General features: G+C 45.6%; 1 protein-coding gene across 3 annotated transcripts in view; it reads right to left on the reverse strand.

Annotated features, from left to right (window-relative positions):
* LOC129834491 (furin-1-like) overlaps positions 1–19692 on the reverse strand; it is a 97052-nt gene that overhangs the window by 7280 nt on the left and 70080 nt on the right. For all 3 annotated transcript variants that reach the window (XM_055899531.1, XM_055899530.1, XM_055899529.1), the window contains exons 7-15: positions 13207–13295; positions 9989–10161; positions 7074–7286; positions 5621–5721; positions 4592–4695; positions 4155–4272; positions 1391–1570; positions 1178–1302; positions 18–146 (exon numbers count right to left, since the gene is read on the reverse strand). In XM_055899531.1, coding sequence (XP_055755506.1) covers positions 18–146; positions 1178–1302; positions 1391–1570; positions 4155–4272; positions 4592–4695; positions 5621–5721; positions 7074–7286; positions 9989–10161; positions 13207–13295 — 1232 coding nt within the window. The remainder of the gene's footprint in view (positions 1–17; positions 147–1177; positions 1303–1390; positions 1571–4154; positions 4273–4591; positions 4696–5620; positions 5722–7073; positions 7287–9988; positions 10162–13206; positions 13296–19692) is intronic.

The raw sequence follows: 19692 nt of genomic DNA on the forward strand, positions 1-19692 counted from the left end.
AACAGTAATATTCTTACCAATGCAGATCTGCTGTAGGTCAAAAGTCTTACAGCTGCCGTTACTGGACTGAGAGAGGTCCTTGGCTGTGGAGCTGGGAGAGTCTGAGCCTGTACCATACAGCACCAGGGTGAACTGAGTCAGAGTGCCTAGAGAGAGGGAGGGAGAGAGTGTTACACATAAGCAACAACAGCACAGATCTCCAAGCCACCGTATACGCCAACAAGGCTTTGGCACTCTTCAGGGTGGGTTCTGTAAATGCAGCTTCTAACCTGCTCCTTTTATATTCTTGGATTTCCTAGATGGAATGACAGGAAAAGATTCCTAGAAGTAAAGCATTAAATGTATAAGCATATATTCTGGTGTTTCTCTACAGACCCGTTAGTTCAGAACAACACTTCCTGGGAGAGCCATTTATATGACGAGCCCTTTGAGGGGCCAACTTCCTAAATCCCAGAAGGGGGGGGGGGGCTGAGAGATCTACAGCCAGAGGGAGGGAGGGAAAGCAAGAAAGAGAGAGAAGAGTGAGAGAAAGAAAACAAAATGAAAGAGCAAGAGAGAAAACTACAAATAAACCCCAAAAAGATTGTCTGAGAGGGCCTGGATGGGCCTTAGGTCAAAGTTATTCTGGATCAGCCTGGGTTAGCCTGGGTCAGCATGGGTCAGACAGCAGGGCCCTCCCCTCCCCTGCTTGATTTACTCTCCCTGGTTTAATGAAGCTGATTTAGAGGTGGGTGTGTGGAGCTAGAGAGAGACTGCCTGACAGCTTGTATAAAAGGGATCAAAATGAAAGCTCTCAAGGCATGGACACTGCTGCCCCTCGCATAAAACACTCCCTGTTAGCGATCTGGAAGCATCTCACACACACAAAATCATCAACACATGAATGCTGTACATACACACTATGAAATACACAAATCCATTAACACATAAATCAAGCGCTTACTGCACATGCACGCACTCTCTCTCACACGCAGTACATCAATGAATCAAACACATATGATGCACAGATAAATGCAAACACAAATCCCGTCACACACACATTCTTTCAGTGACACTGCTAGTCAGACACGGCTGCACTAACAGAAACCCTGTCACTCTCTCTTTCTCTCTCTTAGCTCCCAGACAATGTTCCAGACATAACAATAGCAAATAAGGTAGTAAATGAGAGGTGTCTTACCATAGTCGCTTGCCCCTGCCACGTTTACCATCTCCAGGGTCCACTCCCCCAGGGGGTCCTCATCCCAGGAGTGTGTGGTCATGAAAGCCCAGTCATTAAAGCCCTCTGATGAGTAGTCATGAGGCCTGCAGAGGAGAAAGACAGGAAGTATGTAATAGACTGTGTGTGTGTGTGTGTGTGTGTGTGTGTGTGTGTGTGTGTGTGTGTGTGTACCTGGGAGCGAGCAGTGTGGAGCGGGTACCCTGTGGGCTGGTCAGGTAGATGCCCAGGTTGCCCCTGCGGTTGTAGGAGAGGGTGAGCTGGGCCTGGGCATGTTCTAGGGAGCTCACATGGTTGGCTGTCGCAACACAGCCATCCACTGTCTTGGTGATCAGCAGGTGACTACCAATGTTCCTGACACAGATAAACAGCACATCAGCATATATGACCAAATACATACATTTACACAAAGACAGCATAGTGATTGAAGATGACAATTGGCTTGGAGTGGCTTGTGTTTTCATGTTGCTGGCTTCTGGTGTCTATGAGAAATATGTCACAGCTGGGAGTGAGCATGTGACAGCATCTGTGTGCGTGACTATAATGGTTCTCTGAGTGTGTGTGAGAGACTAGTGTGTGTGAGAGAGAGAGAGAGAGAGAGACTAGTGTGTGTGAGAGAGAGAGAGAGACTAGTGTGTGTGAGAGAGAGAGAGAGACTAGTGTGTGTGAGAGAGAGAGAGAGAGACTAGTGTGTGTGAGAGAGAGAGAGAGAGACTAGTGTGTGTGAGAGAGAGAGAGAGAGACTAGTGTGTGTGAGAGAGAGAGAGAGAGAGAGAGAGAGACTAGTGTGTGTGAGAGAGAGAGAGAGAGACTAGTGTGTGTGAGAGAGAGAGAGAGAGAGAGAGAGAGACTAGTGTGTGTGAGAGAGAGAGAGAGAGAGAGACTAGTGTGTGTGAGAGAGAGAGAGAGAGAGAGACTAGTGTGTGTGAGAGAGAGAGAGAGAGAGAGACTAGTGTGTGTGAGAGAGAGAGAGAGACTAGTGTGTGTGAGAGAGAGAGAGAGACTAGTGTGTGTGAGAGAGAGAGACTAGTGTGTGTGAGAGAGAGAGACTAGTGTGTGTGAGAGAGAGAGACTAGTGTGTGTGAGAGAGAGAGACTAGTGTGTGTGAGAGAGAGACTAGTGTGTGTGAGAGAGAGACTAGTGTGTGTGAGAGAGAAACTAGTGTGTGGGAGAGACTAGTGTGAGAGAGAGACTAGTGTGTGAGAGAGAGACTAGTGTGTGAGAGAGACTAGTGTGAGAGAGACTAGTGTGTGAGAGACTAGTGTGTGAGAGACTAGTGTGCGAGAGAGACTAGTGTGCGAGAGAGACTAGTGTGCGAGAGAGACTAGTGTGCGAGAGAGACTAGTGTGCGCAAGAGAGACTAGTGTGCGCAAGAGAGACTAGTGTGCGCAAGAGAGACTAGTGTGCGCAAGAGAGACTAGTGTGCGCAAGAGAGACTAGTGTGCGCAAGAGAGACTAGTGTGCGCAAGAGAGACTAGTGTGCGCAAGAGAGACTAGTGTGCGCAAGAGAGACTAGTGTGCGCAAGAGAGACTAGTGTGCGCAAGAGAGACTAGCGTGCGCAAGAGAGACTAGCGTGCGCAAGAGAGACTAGCGTGCGCAAGAGAGACTAGCGTGCGCAAGAGAGACTAGCGTGCGCAAGAGAGACTAGCGTGTGCGAGAGAGACTAGCGTGTGAGAGAGAGACTAGTGTGTGAGAGAGAGACTAGTGTGTGAGAGAGAGACTAGTGTGTGAGAGAGAGACTAGTGTGTGAGAGAGAGCCTGCTGAGGGCACAGGGTTTGCAGCCTTGAAAGAGGATTAGCAGCTCAGGTCCTGCAGCAGCCCTGTCCTCTACAGGAGAAAAGTACCAGGCTCCCTAGACTCCCCTCAATCCGCTTAGCAGCTTACCCACATCCACAACAACTGAACCCAGAGGAGGAGAAGAGGAGGGCTGGGGAGAGAGAGGAGGGCATGAGGCTTTACAAAAGCCGTGGCGCCCAGCTAATAGAAAATACGGGCCGTAATCGGTGAACTGGGTGTGAAAAAACACACCGCTTCCTCCTAATTAAATCCCTTAAAATGTTAGGATCCAATCCGCAGCAGTCAGAGTGAAGGAGAAGCAACACCTCTTGCACTGTTCAATGCGCACTGCACAAACACCATGCCACTAACACCTTTAACACAGGCTCCAGTGGTAGGCTGTGATCTGGGGACCAGTACAGAAAGAATACAACAGGGCTGGGATCCTGTCAGCTACTGTATGTAGCAGAGGCAGGGTTAAAGACAGGAGAGATAGAGAAAGTGTGAGAGGAATACATAGAGACAGAGGAAGAGATAGAAGGAGCACAAGACAGAGGGAAAGAGAATGAGAGAGGTACAGAGAGCAAGAGCAAAGGAGTGAGAGAGTGAAAGAGTAAAATATCGACAGAGGTTTAGAGACAGCCAGGGAAGCGTGGAGAACATGGAAGCAGAGAGTGACTAATCTGTAAGTGATTATTTCCCTTAAACATGCTCCCCCAGGATCAAAAGATCATCACCCTAGCGCACACACAAGAACCCAGCAGAGCATATCAATGGGCCCCCGGTGCCATGCTCAGAATGGAAACATGACGTGCAGTCACACTGAGGTATGACAGCTTGGTCCCACATGAGAACCTCTCACACCTAATGCCAATCACAAACCAGCCCACACACAGCAGCGCTCATCACCTCCACAGCCGATCCCCCCCCCCCCCCCCAGATGTGAGACACTCTCACACACACACAATCTGAAGCATCCTATTCTATTAAGGATCACATAGGTTTATTATATGTTAATCACCTGGTAGGTTAACTGTACTATTCCCAAAACCAATGTAATCCCTATGAAGCTAGTACTGATGCTCCTGCCAGCCAAACAGTGAGTGGTATTACAGGTAGAGTTGGTAGAGCTGTTGTGTGAGTGTATGCGTGCAGCTCACCTGGGCTCTGCCACCATGGACAGCACACATTTTTTCTGGGGCCCAACGTTGGTCCAGTTCTCAGCCAGAGACACGATCGCACTGGCATCAAGCAGACCATACCCATATGAGTGGCTTACTGAGATCGAGCGATAGAGGGAGAGAGAGAGAAGGAAAAAGAGAGAGATCGATATCAGACTGCTGAAAGGCTACTTCATCACGATTCCAGTTCCAACTCAATAAGGGCCTCTTCACTATTAGATTATTGCATGTACCCTGCTGTGTGCCCAGTAAAACCTCTCCCTGAACTTTGGAGCCATGGCTTTCTGTAATTGCTTAATGTAGGCAACTTTAAATCAATTGATGTAAATACAATATAGATCAGTCTCCATTGTGCAACTGACAGGGCACGGGAGTGATGGTCAACCGAGCTCAGCTAATGGAACGCCTCGCTGTACCTTTTCGGCCGACCCCATTGGTATTCCAGTCGTTGGTGAGGAGGTGGGCGGGATGAGAGGTCCTCACGACCAAATGCTGCATGTCCCTCCATGTCAGGTTTTTACTGCACACACACACACACACACACACACACACACACACACACACACACACACACACACACAACAACCATACCTTTCATCAATATAGAAGATTCCAGATCTGAAATACACTTAACATAATTATTTAGACAGTACAACACGCAACAACATATCCTACTGTACCACAATGCATAGCGACAAACTGCAAAGGAAATGGCATTAGGTGCCCAAGTGTGCAAGAAGAGTTGAACATCAGGCTTAATGTTACTGCATTGAAAAGATAAAAAGACCAGAGATCCCTCTCATCTCTGCTCTCCCACACTCTCCTCTGTTCTCCGTATAAAACCCTGTGTTACTGCAGTTCCACCCAGCAGAGCAACAGTAAAAGCCTACAGTAAAACAGAGTCAAATAGTGTACAGTACCCCAGCGACACAGAGTTTAAACCTCATCAGCTCTCTTTTACTTAAAGGTCAGCTTTGACTGAAGGGAAAGTCAAAGCTCTGCAGTACAGTCAGACACTTTTAATGGACAGGGAACTACAGAGGTTTTTAACAAGTCACACGTGCCCCGTTGCCTAACCAGACTACAGTGCTGAGCTGATGAAACGTACATAGCAGAATGATAGGAGATAACTGACTAATCTATTCTGATCCACAATGCATTATTACAAGACAGTTGCCTTCCCCCAAGAGTTTGTCGAACTTCTGAGACATCTCTGTGTGTGTGTGTGTGTGTGTGTGTGTGTGTGTGTGTGTGTGTGTGTGTGTGTGTGTGTGGGCAAATATTTGTGAACAGACAAAAAAAACAAAGGAGGGAGACAGACAGAGAGATCATAGAGAGAAAAATAGGAACAGGCAAGGGGACATTGAGACAAACATTAGACAACCAAAGGAAGACAGACAGAGACACAGATAGAGATAGACAGACCGGTGGTAAGAGTCACTCACTTGGCTTCCAGTGCGAGGGCGATGATCCCAGCAGCCAGTGGAGCCGAGGCGGAGGTGCCCGTGTGGGTGTCAGTACACTTCTGTCTGAGGTCCGTTGTCACCTGACAGGAAGAGAGTTTATAGTTAGATATGGTGCTGCGCATACCGGGCCGAAATGTTAACACCTAATATATGGGCAAAAATAACTTTCTATTGAAACAATCAGTAGGAGTGTAAGTTATACACTATAAAAAACATATTCTACTCAGCCACATCTACTTTGATAGATGTTGATTTATCAACACATGGTTAACATGATTAATCATGAATGTGGAAACATACACCAATTCATTAATCATGCACACATGATGCCTCATGGCAAAAGGTTGGGATGAACGTCCATTATACAGTATTGTACTGTAATCTCTCCTAGTGAGAGGCTCTCCTTCCTCCACATCCCTCCTGTGTGTGTGTGTGTGTGTGTGTGTGTGTGTGTGTGTGTGTGTGTGTGTGTGTGTGTGTGTGTGTGTGTGTGTGGAAGGGCGAGACATGGAGATGGGATTTTAACGTTTTACAGTTCTTCATTCAAATGGGCCTCAGAGGGCGGGTGGGTAAGAGTGCAAAGAGCAAGAGTTTATGAAGAGAGAGATAAGAACGAAAGTGGGAAAGAGATAGTGTCACTGCAGGCCATGGCTGTCTGAGGCAGGCCAGTGAGAACTGACTCAGTCATTCCTCCAGACTGAACACACACACACAAAACCTGCCTTGAATCACCAAACAGTCCAGTAAGCATTTGACTTAGTCTATCTGACTGGAAGGAGGAGCACTAAAACCAATACAACACCGACAAAGTGCAACAAAAATAAGAAAGAAGTGCAACAGGATACAGGCTAACTAGGACATCCAGAAATGCTCAAACGTCTAGAGTACAGCTAGAGAGTCTGGACTAGTGCTTTGGCTCCGGGTTCAACCATCTGAGATACTCTACGGATCCCAGGAGCCAAGTCAACCTGGTTCTATAAATCACGCTGGCTATACATCAAAAGTTTCCATCCATCCATTCTTACTTCTCACTGAAGCACACATCATTCCCCTGACTAATATGCTGTAAAATAGACTTCCTCCTCTTCAAAGCTCAGTGGAAGCTGTGTGATCTCCCATTGCAGTTAGCAACATAATACCACTGAGGCCCTGGAACCACAGAGCACAAGACTCTCACAGGACAGGAGCCCCGACTCACACACTCCTCCACCCTAAATGCACACCACCACTCAGTTTAATGTTCTGCTTTCTGACATGCCCATTTTCAGACTGTACAGACAAACGTTTCCCGCTCTCCTCATGACGCTCACACTGGGAGTGAATGAGTGTGTGTTCAGTATGTTTATTAATCCCCGCTCCATTTGCCACTGTAAGTGTATATGTGTGTGTGTGTATGTATGTGTGTGCGCGACCACGTGTCTACTGAACTCACTATCTGTTTCTCGTTGAGGTTGCCAGAGCTGTAGGTTGTGGCGAGGGTGGAGGAACAGGCCTCGCTGTACCAGGGCACGTTGCCGTTCTGGGTGGAGCTGCTGATGGACAGGGTGTAGATGCTGTTGGTGTAGCCGTCACAGTTACAGCTGTCCTTCTCACGCCCGCCGTTCCCTGACGCCCACACAAAGATGGAGCCCAGGCCCCCACGGCCCTAGAGGGAGACGGACAGACAGAACAGAGTCAATAACAAACCTAGACAACCACTTCTAGACAGGCCTTTCTGATGTACATGACCACATGCATGTATATCTTGGTGTGGTGCAGCTAATGAAAGAGGGGAACACAGTGTCATTCAATCTAAATTAGATTCCCATTGATACTACAGCACAACTATTTCCAGGGTCCATCTCTGAAAGGCCTGCCACAGCTCATCCATACATCACAGGACCGTGTGATCACTCAGACGCTTTGAATCCAAAGAGCTTTAATGTACCACGGCCGCAATACAAGACAACAGGGACCGTATATCAACAAACCCGGAGCAATAAATCTGTGCTATTCAGCATTCACAGTGAATAAATATCAAAGTCCAACAGAATGCTCCATTGTGCTGGGTGGTGCAGCCTCTAAACATTGACCATCACACGCAACCATCATGAACAGTGTAAACAACAGACTGGAGCTACTGATGACGCCATGGCTCCCTATAGAATAGTATGTGTTTACATGCCATATGCTTTTTATTTGACAGACCTGTAATAAAGGGAGGCAGACAGAGCACCAGTAACGGCCCTCAGATGGGGTTTGCCCCATAAGGTCTGATGGTTCTTCGTCTGAATGGCCCGTTGGCCCTGGCTCTCTGTGGCTCGGTTCAATGCTTTATGACTGGCTCTCTCACACCCTCTTACCCTTAGAGCTGGGATCAGATGGATGCAGGCTTCCATGTGTACACTACAGAGAGCCTGGCATATGGCCCCTATACGTCTGCAGTCTGGATGCTTACTGTTCCCTCCACTCACACATATAAAGACTAAACACACCCCCTCGTGCCTTATTGCTTAACTTCTTTGGGAATGGGGGGCAGTATTGAGTAGCTTGGATGAATAAGGTGCCCAGAGTAAACTGCCTGTTACTCAGGCCCAGAAGCTAGAATATGCATATAATTAGTACATTTGGATAGATAACGCTGAAGTTTCTAAAACTGTTTGAATGATGTCTGAGTATAACAGAACTCATATGGCAGGCAAAAGCCTGAGACAAATCCAACCAGGAAGTGGGAAATCTGAAGTCTGTAGTTTTTCAACTGATTGCCTATCCAATATAGTGTAAATGGGGTCATATTGCACTTCCTAAGGCTTCCACTAGATGTCTACAGTCTTTAGAACATTGTTTCAGGCTTCTACTGTGAAGGGGGAGTGAATAAGAGCTGTTTCAATCAGGGGTCTGGCAGAAAGCCATTAGTTTAGTCACGCGCGAGCTCCGTTCCTTTTCATTTCTAAAGACAAAGGAATTGTCCGGTTGAAACATTATTGAAGATGTATGATAAAAACATCCTAAAGATTGATTCTATACATCGTTTGACAGATTTCTATGAACTGTAATAGAACTTAGAGCCTTGTGCATTTGGATTACTGGACTAAACGCACAAACAAAAAGGAGGCATTTGGACATAAATTATGGACTTTATCGAGCAAAACTAACATTTATTGTGGAACTGGGATTCCTGGGAGTGCATTCTGATGAAGATCAAAGGTAAGTGAATATTTATAATGCTATTTCTGACTTTTGTTGACTCCACAACATGGCGGGTATCTGTATGGTGGCTGACTAGGCTAATCTTACATAATCGCAAGGTATGCTTTCGCCGTAAAGCCTTCTTGAAATCGCACACTGTGGTTGGATTAACAAGAAGTTTATCTTTAAAATGGTGTATAATACTTGTATGTTTGAGGAATTTAAATTATGAGATTTCTGTTTGAATTTGGCACCCTGCAGTTTCACTGGCGGTTGTCAAATCGATCCCGTTAACGGGATTTGAGCCAAAAGAAGTTAACTATAGTATAAGCATTTGTAATCACATTTTTGGGGTGGAGGCTGTATACAGTAAGAAGCCCATTAAAAGGACAGAGCCTTCAGCAAACCAGCTACTGTTTCCCATTGACACGAAAGACCAGGACCAGTAACCATCCTGCTCTTTAAGTAGTGATCAAAATGCCTAAAAGCAATAGTCTCTCTCTCACACGCACACACAGGTAACGTCTCAGGGTTGGCAGTATGTCATTGTCTCAGGGTTGGCAGTATGCCAATGCTCTGCCCGGATGCCCATGTGAGACGGAGGAGCTGGAGCTAAGACTTCAGGCTCTCTGAATCCTGCCACAGTAACGTTAAAGCCCCATGAACTATTTACATCTGTTAGCCTTTCACATGCAAAAGAAAATGTGCACGTGACCTGAGCTCAATGGCGTTTTATTGAGATATTCTCATAACACAAATATCCTCCCACTCTGAAATTATTTCTACAATTGTGGTACGGTAGTGATGTGAAGAGAAATGATTGTGTAAAGTGCACTTTAGGTGGTTATGAATGTACAATATTTTCAGTACTTTGTATTAAATTCTTTTCCTACAGTATTTGTTCAGGCCATTTATTATTTTATCCTTAGTGGAGTTTAGAAAGCCTGATACTTCCACTGTGACCAAATCAAATTTCCCCATTCATAATCGTCTGGGTCATGAAGTGCGCTTGCGTTGTTCAAGCCGCCTTTGTCCTTCAAAATGGTTGAATAGTTTACTACATAATTACTGGCTGTGTGTAGAGGAAGTCACACACAAACTATTGATGGGGAGGCAGGCATTGGGAACGCGGCACAACTGAGGCCCAGAACACACAGATATTTACACACACACACACACCTCGGTCACTCCACGCAGGAAGGCCTCCTTGGCGAGCTTGGCGGGCCCATCCACCGTCTTCCCATCATCCTCGGGGCCCCAGCTGGCACTGTAGATGTGGATGTGCTGTGGGTTCAGACTGAGAGACTGGGCCTCCACCACGTCGGTCACCTCCCCGTCCAGCATACGCACTCCTACACACACACAATCTAGTAACCATCTACTCATTTTCTTTGAAGAGAAATGCAGGTGAGGTTAAACTCAAATACCAAAACCTGTCGTAGGAAGTGTTCCACAGAAAAACAAACAGTCAGCAGCAGAGTTGGTGATAAATAAGCCTTAGATCTGAAGAAGCGCTGATACTGAAGGTTCGTTTACAGGTGATAAATGAGAACATTCTGTTTCCCTCCCAAGAAAACAGATGACGTTTGAATCCGGGTGGACTTTGCTTTGCACAAATCCCCTCTGCAGAAGAGGGACACTTGAATTGGGATATGCCAGCGCTTTTTGTATATTAAAGCCATCGATTCTGAATTTAATTTAGAACGTTTTCTAGCGCCAGCCTCTAGGGCAGTTTTCAGAGCCTCCTCATCCTCTTTCTCTCCACACCCTCATCCCAGCCCAGCAGACAGAAAGCTGAGAAATCGAAGGCAGACATCTTCAAAACAACCGCGTCGGCTGCTTTGATGCATGGAGGGTCAAGCTATCCATACTGCCCTTATACCGGTTAAAGTAAACAAACAAAGTTCAGCCCTTTGAAGTTCTCCAAAGGCATCCAGCGGCGAGGGCACTGACTCAGGGTCCCCGTAGAGCTCAGAACGAAACAAGCAAATAGTTTTATAGGCGGAGATAGCCCATTATCTGGGGAGCGCTGCGTCCATCTCTGCTACCCCTTACCTCCACCAACACACAGGGATTCTTCTATAGGTGGGTTGAAGCCAATACAGCTTTCTAAATCTTAAGGTCAAAGCTTGAGCTTACAGTTTGTGCTCTGGAATAGTGGTAGGATTTCTGGTGGGATGACAAAGACCTGCCTTTCATTGGTAGTCATTGCCATAGAGTGATAGGATATTAGATTAATCTCTCCCTGTGTGTGTGTGTGTGTGTGTGTGTGTGTGTGTGTGTGTGTGTGTGTGTGTGTGTGTGTGTGTGTGTGTGTGTGTGTGTGTGTGTGTGTGTGTACACACACACACACACACACACACGTTTTACTATACTTGTGAGTACCAGAATGCCACACAAGAATAATAAACCAATACAATTCAGAGACGTGAGGACATTTCTCTGGTCCTCACTTGTAAAAAAGTTAACTTATGGGTTAGGTTTAGAATTAAGGTTAGGTTTAGGGTAAGGTGTAAAATAGGATTTTGAATGGGAATCAATTGTTGATCTGCAAAAAGTCCTCACGTGTATAGTAAGACATAGTTGTGTTTGTGTAGGTGTGTATGGTATGAGAGCTGGTGAAGGGGCAGTGCAAATCTCCTTCACCCAAATCTAGATAGCCGATGTTCTGAAAGAGCTGCAAAATCTGGACCCCTACAAATCAGCCGGGCTAGACAATCTGGACCCTCTCTAAAATTATCAGCCGAAACTGTTGCAACCCCTATTACTAGCCTGTTCAACCTCTTTCGTATCGTCTGAGATCCCCAAAGATTGGAAAGCTGCCGTGGTCATCCCCCTCTTCAAAGGGGGAGACACTCTAGACCCAAACTGCTACAGACCTATATCTATCCTACCCTGCCTTTCTAAAGTCTTCGAAAGCCAAGTTAACAAACAGATCACCGACCATTTCGAATCCCACCGTACCTTCTCCGCTATGCAATCTGGTTACCGGGCTGGTCATGGGTGCACCTTAGCCACGCTCAAGGTCCTAAACGATATCATAACCGCCATCGATAAGAGACAATACTGTGCAGCCGTATTCATCGACCTGGCCAAGGCTTTCGACTGTCAATCACCACATTCTTATTGGCCAACTACCTCATCCCCATATTATTATTATTTTTGCTCCTTTGCACCCCAGTATCTCTACTTGTACACTCATCTTCTGCACATCTATCACTCCAGTGTTTAATTGCTATATTGTAATTATTTCGCCACTATGGCCTATTTATTGCCTTACCGCCGTTATCCTACCTCATTTGTATATAGACTTTTTCTACTGTATTATTGACTCTGTTTGTTTATTCCATGTGTAACTCTATGTTGTTGTTTGTGTTGCACTGCTTTGATTTATCCTGACCAGGTCGCAGTTGTAAATGAGAACTTGTTCTCAACTAGCCTACCTGGTAAAATAAAGGTGAAATAAAAAAGTAAAAAATATTTATTTCTAGAAGTGGGTATTTCTACTCACTTATTAACAGGCAGCTGCCGGACTGGGCCAAGCCTGCGGGTAGGTCACACACACACACACACACACACACACACACACACAGCCTGCTGTTCCTCTGCTTCACTCTCCTTTACGCATGACAGGGCACCCTTGCTGCAGTCTTGGAAGGACTGTGGTTGGTCAGAAAGTTTCTGTCCTCTGAGTGGGGAAGGTGAGCAGAAGCTGCTGCTCATTAACCATCTCATTAACAGGCAGGTTCCAAGACAGACTGTTTAATCACTGCCCAGGAGTCTACCTTTATAAAGGAAGCAGTCGTGCTGAAGAGGCTGAATGCAGGAGGCATACACTGTTAAAACTTCTGCAGACTTCATTTTTCAACTAACCGAATAAGACTTGTATGTATGTTCATGGTTTAAATGAGACAGTACTACTCCAGACAGTAGAGAAGTGGCGGCAGGCAGCTATTGGATGTGACCAATAAGGACTAAAACTATGAGTTGGATTTAGCCAGGCTGTGACAGCTGGAAACATGCAGCGGCATGGAGAGATAAAACATGCAGAGGGGTAATGAGATGAGAGCATGAACTGACTGGATAAAAGAGATGGCTCTAATTAAAGGGATTACACACGCTTACACTGAGGCATGGGCTCAGAGGAGCCACGCTGCACACAGATTATCACACACACCTAATGTTCATAGAGCCTCACTGTCATCTCGGGCGAAAAGTGGAGGAGGAAGAGTTATCCTTGAGCAACTCCTGCTCAAACTGAGCTCAGAATAGTACGGAGGCAGCACACATGCGTATTTCAGCTGTCTTAGCAGTCAGAAAACGTGAAGAATTGAAAGATAAAATGGAGGAGAAACAGAGAGATGACATCAATCTCCCTCTGTTCTATGGTACTGTACCTCCAATCTTGGCGTTGTAAGCCACCCCGACTCCACAGATCCCATTGTTGGCCATCGCTGCCACCTCACCTGCACAACGAGTCCCATGCCTGGAGGGAGAAAGAGGCGGAGAGAGGGAGGGAGGGAAAGAGAGAGAGAAAGACAAAGAACGAGAGAGAGAGGGAGAACGAGCAAGAGAGAGAGAGCGAATGAACGAGAGAGAGAACGGGGGGGAAGGAGAGAATATAAGTCCTCATCTTGATGTGATTTACCCATATAAACACAGTGTACATTAGCTACAAACTACATAATTGTCTCCAGGCAGTGTGCATTATCTATGAATGGAGCTCTTGGAGAGAGTAAATTAACAGATTCAGGAGGTTGTGTAGGAATGCACTCCCTGTGATACTGTGGTCTAAGATGGCCATCGACAAAAAACAAACTCATGTAGACAAGTCCTTGGCTCTGGCTGCCTCTCAGCTGTCCCGACTCAGCTGTAGCCCAGAGAAAAACAGTCAGTCAGTGAGCGAGGGTCATGAAACACTAGACTGTTCCCTTCCAGCAGGCCTGACCTTGAGTCTGGGGCCGCAGGGCCTGCCGGCAGCAAGGAAAGGCAAAATGAACTGACATGCTACCATCTTACGGTGGGGGAAACAAATTAGATTTGCCATTTCCACAAAAGGACTTTTCATTGGGTCTGTGCCTCTCCGGTTTGATCTTTCAGCACTGTAGGGGATCGGTAGAGAATGTGGACCACCACATTCCAGGCAGGTTCATTCCTCCGCTCACTCTGCTCCACCGGATGGACACGGATACTAAACGTCCTCCAAACCATCAGCTCCCCAGGACAATCAGTGGGAGCGGATAATGCCAGGGGTAGGATACACCAGATCAGCAGAGAGCAGCTCCACTGCCAAGGAAAGCAGCCCAGCCAGCAGACTCTCATTCAGGGTGAGTAAATAAACCAGTACTATGGTGTTCTATCATAGCCCACGGGAAATACCCCAGTGGGCTGAGAGAGACTGACACCCTCCATTGATAACTTGCATGTGGTCTCAGCATGTGGCTCTATGGAACACTGAAACTGAGCCACCAGAACTCTATGAAAGCAGCAGCATATGAAAGCTGTTAGCCATGGCCCTCGATGAGCAATTAAAGAATATGAAAGGGACTTAATGCCTCCAGTACCTGTCTTATAGTGGGACGTCTTGTAACTGCCATTTAATTCTGGGGGGTCAGCTGTCCTCAAACAACCCCCTGCAACACTTTAACCTCATTTATCCAGGCCTGACTGATGGGCGTTAGGCTAGACTAATGTATTCCCTTCATTAAACCCACAGGGCGAAGACCAGGCCCTGTTAAACAAGAGGATCAGAGAGCGCTGCACTGTGGCAGTGGATCAACCAATCCATCAGAGATCTCTTTAGACGCGGCTATGAGCTGCGAGTCAAAGATTAATGTCAGAGTTACTCGAGTGCTCAATGTCCCACTAACAAGTGTCATGGAACCTGGCTTAACTGCAGGACCAGAGGCCCTTTTAACAACATGCTTGAATGGTGAAGGGTAGAAGGTGTAGAAGCAATTCAAAGAAAATTCTAAGAACACATCTAAAGAACGACTCTCTCTCACACACACGACAAAGGTAAGTGAAAACACACACATGTAGTCTGGCAGCTAGTACACCGCTATCAGTGTGAACTGACAATGGAAGATTGGCAATGAACTTAATCTCCACTTTCATACCAGGGCAGGTATGTTAATCTGTCCAGGCAGTGTTTGTAAGTGATCCATCCCTTTGTAGCGGTAGGAAAGCAGGCCAGCGATGCAGCAGATAAGGCACAGCTCAGATGTCTGAAAGGATGTAGGGCAAGCCCAAGCTTATAACACCAGTCTGTCTTGAGCCCAGTCACATCTGCCTCTGACAAATACATATCCACCTAGATCGATCTGACACATTCTTCTGGCATGTGATGTTGCTAGGGTAAAATTAAAGGACGCTGAAAATATCCCAATCTGAACATCTTCCAGAAACCAAGACGTGCGATCCTTTTGATGCAAAATGTTCTTTCCACGAGACATGGGCATTTTGATCCATTTGCACAACTAAAGGCGTATGAACATATCTAAAAAGGTTGAAAATTATCCAGGAGAGACCATTTGGTGTCTCTCATGTTGCAAGACATCTTAGGGTCAGGAATCACACAATGGTGGCAAGTCGACTGGCCAGCAACGCAGCAGAGCAGCAGTCCATCTCAGAGCCACACAATGTGCTTATCTGGCCTCCTCATTCAGAGAATGTGGAGGACATAACTGGTTGGGTCAGCAGCCCAGTCAATCACATCCTGCGAGTGTGGGCCTTTACAGACTGTGGGTTGCTGCTCCAATGGAGAGGGAACAAAGCAAACATGCCACGGTCATCCAGTCTGGTCTAGGGTGAAAGTGGGCTTTTGGAGGTGCTGGAACTGCTGAAGAAATGGTTTGTGAAGTCTTCTTTAATGACGAATGTACACTGACAGACTGACCAGGTGAATTCAGCTGAAAGCTATGATACCTTATTAATGAATTGTGTTAAATCCACTTCAAGCAGTGTAGATGAAGTGGAGACAGGTTAATTCAGGCTAAGGTCTATTTTTATCAATTTCCGCCTGACTGACTTGCCTTCAGAAAACTGCCTGTTGCTCAGGCCCTGAAGCCAGGATATGCATATAATTGGTACCATTGGAAAGAAAATTCTGAAGTTTGTATAAATGTTAAAATAATGTAGGAAGACTAACACAATAGATTTGGTAGGAGAGAATACAAAGAAAAACCAACCAGAATTAATTTTGAGAGCGCATGCTCTTCCAATCGAACATATAGGGATAAAAGTAATCTAGCTCCCAGTATGCAATTCCTATGGTTTCCACTGGATGTCAGTAGTCTTTGTTCAAGGTTTCAGGCTCGTTTCTTCCCAAACGGGGAAGAATTATGAGTTTTAGTACTGGGATACAGACTTGGAAATCAGTCTATGTGCGCGACGAAGAGGACGCGCACCTGCTAATATTGTTTTCCTATTGAACATACTTCTTTCCTTATGAAATATGAGAAACGTATTTTGACTCGTTTTAACAAAGTTTAGCAGTAGCTTTTTGGATTCCTTTCTCTGCATGTTGAACGGGTGGATTACTCAAATCGATGGCGCCAACCTAACAGACCTTTTGGGATATAAAGAAGGATTCGATCTAACAAAACGAAACTACATGTTGTAGCTGGGACCCGTTGGATGACAAATCAGAGGAAGATTTTTTTTTAAAGTAGGTGAATATTTAAATCGCTGTTTGTGAATTTATGAAACCTGTGCTGGTGGAAAAATATTTTGTTGTGGGGTGCCGTCCTCAAACAATCGTATGGCATGCTTTCGCTGTAAAGCCTATTGTAAATCGGACAGTGCAGTTAGATTAACAATAGTTTAAGCTTTTAACCGATATAAAGACACTTATGTTCCTAAATGTTTAAAATGTTTTAGAATTGCGCGCCCTCCTGTTTCACCGAAAGTTGTTCCGCTAGCGGGACGCCTATCCCTGAGAGTTAAAGAAATATGTTTAAGCCATGAGACAATTGAGACATGGATTGTGTATGTGTGCCATTCAGAGGGTGAATGGGGAAGACAAAAGATTTAAGTGCCTTGGAATGGGTTATGGCAGTAGGTGCCAGGCATACCGGTTTGTGTCAAGAACTGCAAAACTGCTGGGTTTTTCACACAACAGTTTCCTGTGAGAATCAAGAATGGTCCACCACCCAAAGGACATCCAGCCAACTTGACACAATTGTGGGAAGCAGTGTCAACATGGGCCAGCATTGCTGTGGAAAGCTTTCGATACCTTGTAGAGTCCATGCTCCGATGTAATTGCCCCCTTACACTCTAACTGGTTGTGCCACCGCTGCAACCAAATGCTTCCTGTAGTTGTTGATCAGTCTCTCACATCGCTGTAGAGGAATTTAGGCACACTCTTGCATGCAGAACTACTTTAACTCAGCGACATCTATGGGTTTTCAAGCATGATCTGCTTGTTTCAAGTCCTGTCATATTGGGATTAGGTCTGCACTTTGACTAGGCCAATACAAAACTTCAAATTTGATAATGTGTTTTGGATGATTGTCTTGACTTAATATTATGTTCCAGGCTTCCAGCCAAATAACCACTGGGGATTCAACCAGCTGGCCAGAGTCAAGGTCACTTCCAACTAATTTCCTGATGCAATGGAAGCACACAAACAAACAGCACATTCCCAAGATTTTCTATGGCAATGATCGGTTTAAATTTGACATTTTAGTCATTTAGCAGACGCTGACAGATGTTTCACCTAGCCAGCTCGGGATTCAAACCAGTGACCTTTCAGTTACTAGCCCAATGCTCATAACCACTAGCCTACCTGCCGCCAAATTGAATTTCAATTGATTCGATTTCCTGCATTGCCTCAGCCTGGCATTGACATGGGATTGAACCCAACCTCGTGGTGTGGTTACAGAGGTTGTTACTGTGCAGAGCTCTGGTGTAGGCTATATGAGGGGGCTCAGATGAATTGGCCTATCAAAACACACTGCGCTCCACTCTGGCAGAACAAAGTGACGTCTCTCACTCACACAGGGGAGGAGGGCATCTTTCATCAAGTCACAATGAGATAAATTAACATCACAGAGCCTTAATATCCCCCTGACACACTGGCAGACTCACTTACCATCAGTCACAGACCAGAGGACAGAAAGTTTTACTCTACTTTATTTTACTGCTGTAAAGTGTGCAGTACACCTTCCATAAAACAACCATCAATGATATATAATATAGATGAACTAAATGTACTTGCCTGGGATCAGACACTGATTCATGTGAGTGGGTCGGCCTCCATCTTATATTTCATGAAAGAATACACTGACACTCACGTTCAACGTAAAGACTCTGAATCGCACCGTGCTGGTATGATAAACTACAGTATGTAGAGAGGAGGTGCATCATCAGTAACAGATTATAGTTATCCCTTCAGTTTTATTCAACGGTTACTGTTCGTAATGAGATCAGCTCTGATCCAATCCCTGGACCATCTGTTACAGGCATGTCGAATAACAATTTTTATAATCTCTGTCTGTCTGTCTGTCTGTCACACACACACACACACAAACACACACACGAGATGGTCTCATATGAGGTTAAAAATAGTGGCTACGGTTCCGGATTTTCTGTGGCTAAAGATCTCTGCTTATGTGCTGGATATTTTTATAAGGTCGCTGCTGCTCAGTGCTCTACTGCTGCTTCCATCTCCTTGATCAGCGATGAACGCCTTTGTCTGGCGTTATCCTACAAACTTCATGTGGTACACAGAGGACATGTTCCAACTACTGCATTCCATGCCTCAGTAGGTTATTAAGCATAAGAGTGATTTCATACTCTGTTTTCAGTAGGGGAGTTAGGCTACATGCAGCTATATGCTTTGTACACAAAATAAATGATCAACATGTTCGTACAAACTTGTAGATTGCTTTTTGCCAGAATGCAAAACTCAAGTGGGGAGTTACATGCAGCCATTTAGGCAGCATATCAAACACAAGCAAGACACAGACACGCAGTCGAATTAGCGATTTTAAATGTTCCCGTTTCGTCATCATTGCCAACATCGGCTAAGCAGGAGGCAGACAGGCAGTCAAAGTAGTAGTGTTCTTTTTCAGCAACTCTGGCTTGTGGCTACAATATGGCAGCAACTACAAAGATTAGCCTACATCATCACACAAAATGCTACTTGTTTTTGCTCCAATGCAATGTGTAGGGACTGCGTCCTGCTTGTGGAACTGTAATATCCGTTACAACAGACAGAAGGTTGTAGCCTTCCTAATGGCCTTGAATGTTCATTCAAATCGCTGCAGGGTTGTTATTTCAGCTGTTCAGAACTATGAGGCAGAGGCTATCACCATGGTTCAGAAGAGGATGAGTAAGAGAGAGAAATGTGAAGGGCGGTGGAGTGTCAGCAGCAGCAACATAGAAAACTGTGCGTGTAAAATAACATGCGCAGAACGGGATCCGGATCCTTAGGTTTTCAAGAGGGGCGGAGCCAAAACTCTATTCACAGCCTTTATAATATCCTCGGAATCTTTGACTAATTGTGTAACAATGCTCTGTAGTCTCTACACAATAGTGATATTTATCTAGAGGGATAAGAGCAACAAAAAGTCATGTCAATGAGTTGAACACAACAGGCATTATCTGATCACAGACACACATGTCTGGAGAGAGACTCAGACTTACACACAGCTACAGCTGGCTGCCAGCCCAAAGCCAACCATTAGATTAGCATTCATTCAAAGAACAGACAGCCCTGCTTGCATCACATCACTGTGTGGAGGAAACACCTTCTACTCAAAGATTCTTAAACACTGACTCAACTAAAAGCAGGCAGGCAGTGTCCAGGCACTCCGATACACCCATAGGGTAATACCTCACCAAAGTCACGTTGAAACATTAGACTACCTCTGAGTAAT

Source organism: Salvelinus fontinalis, chromosome 35, assembly GCF_029448725.1.
Source record: "Salvelinus fontinalis isolate EN_2023a chromosome 35, ASM2944872v1, whole genome shotgun sequence".
Classification (NCBI taxonomy): Eukaryota; Metazoa; Chordata; class Actinopteri; order Salmoniformes; family Salmonidae; genus Salvelinus; species Salvelinus fontinalis.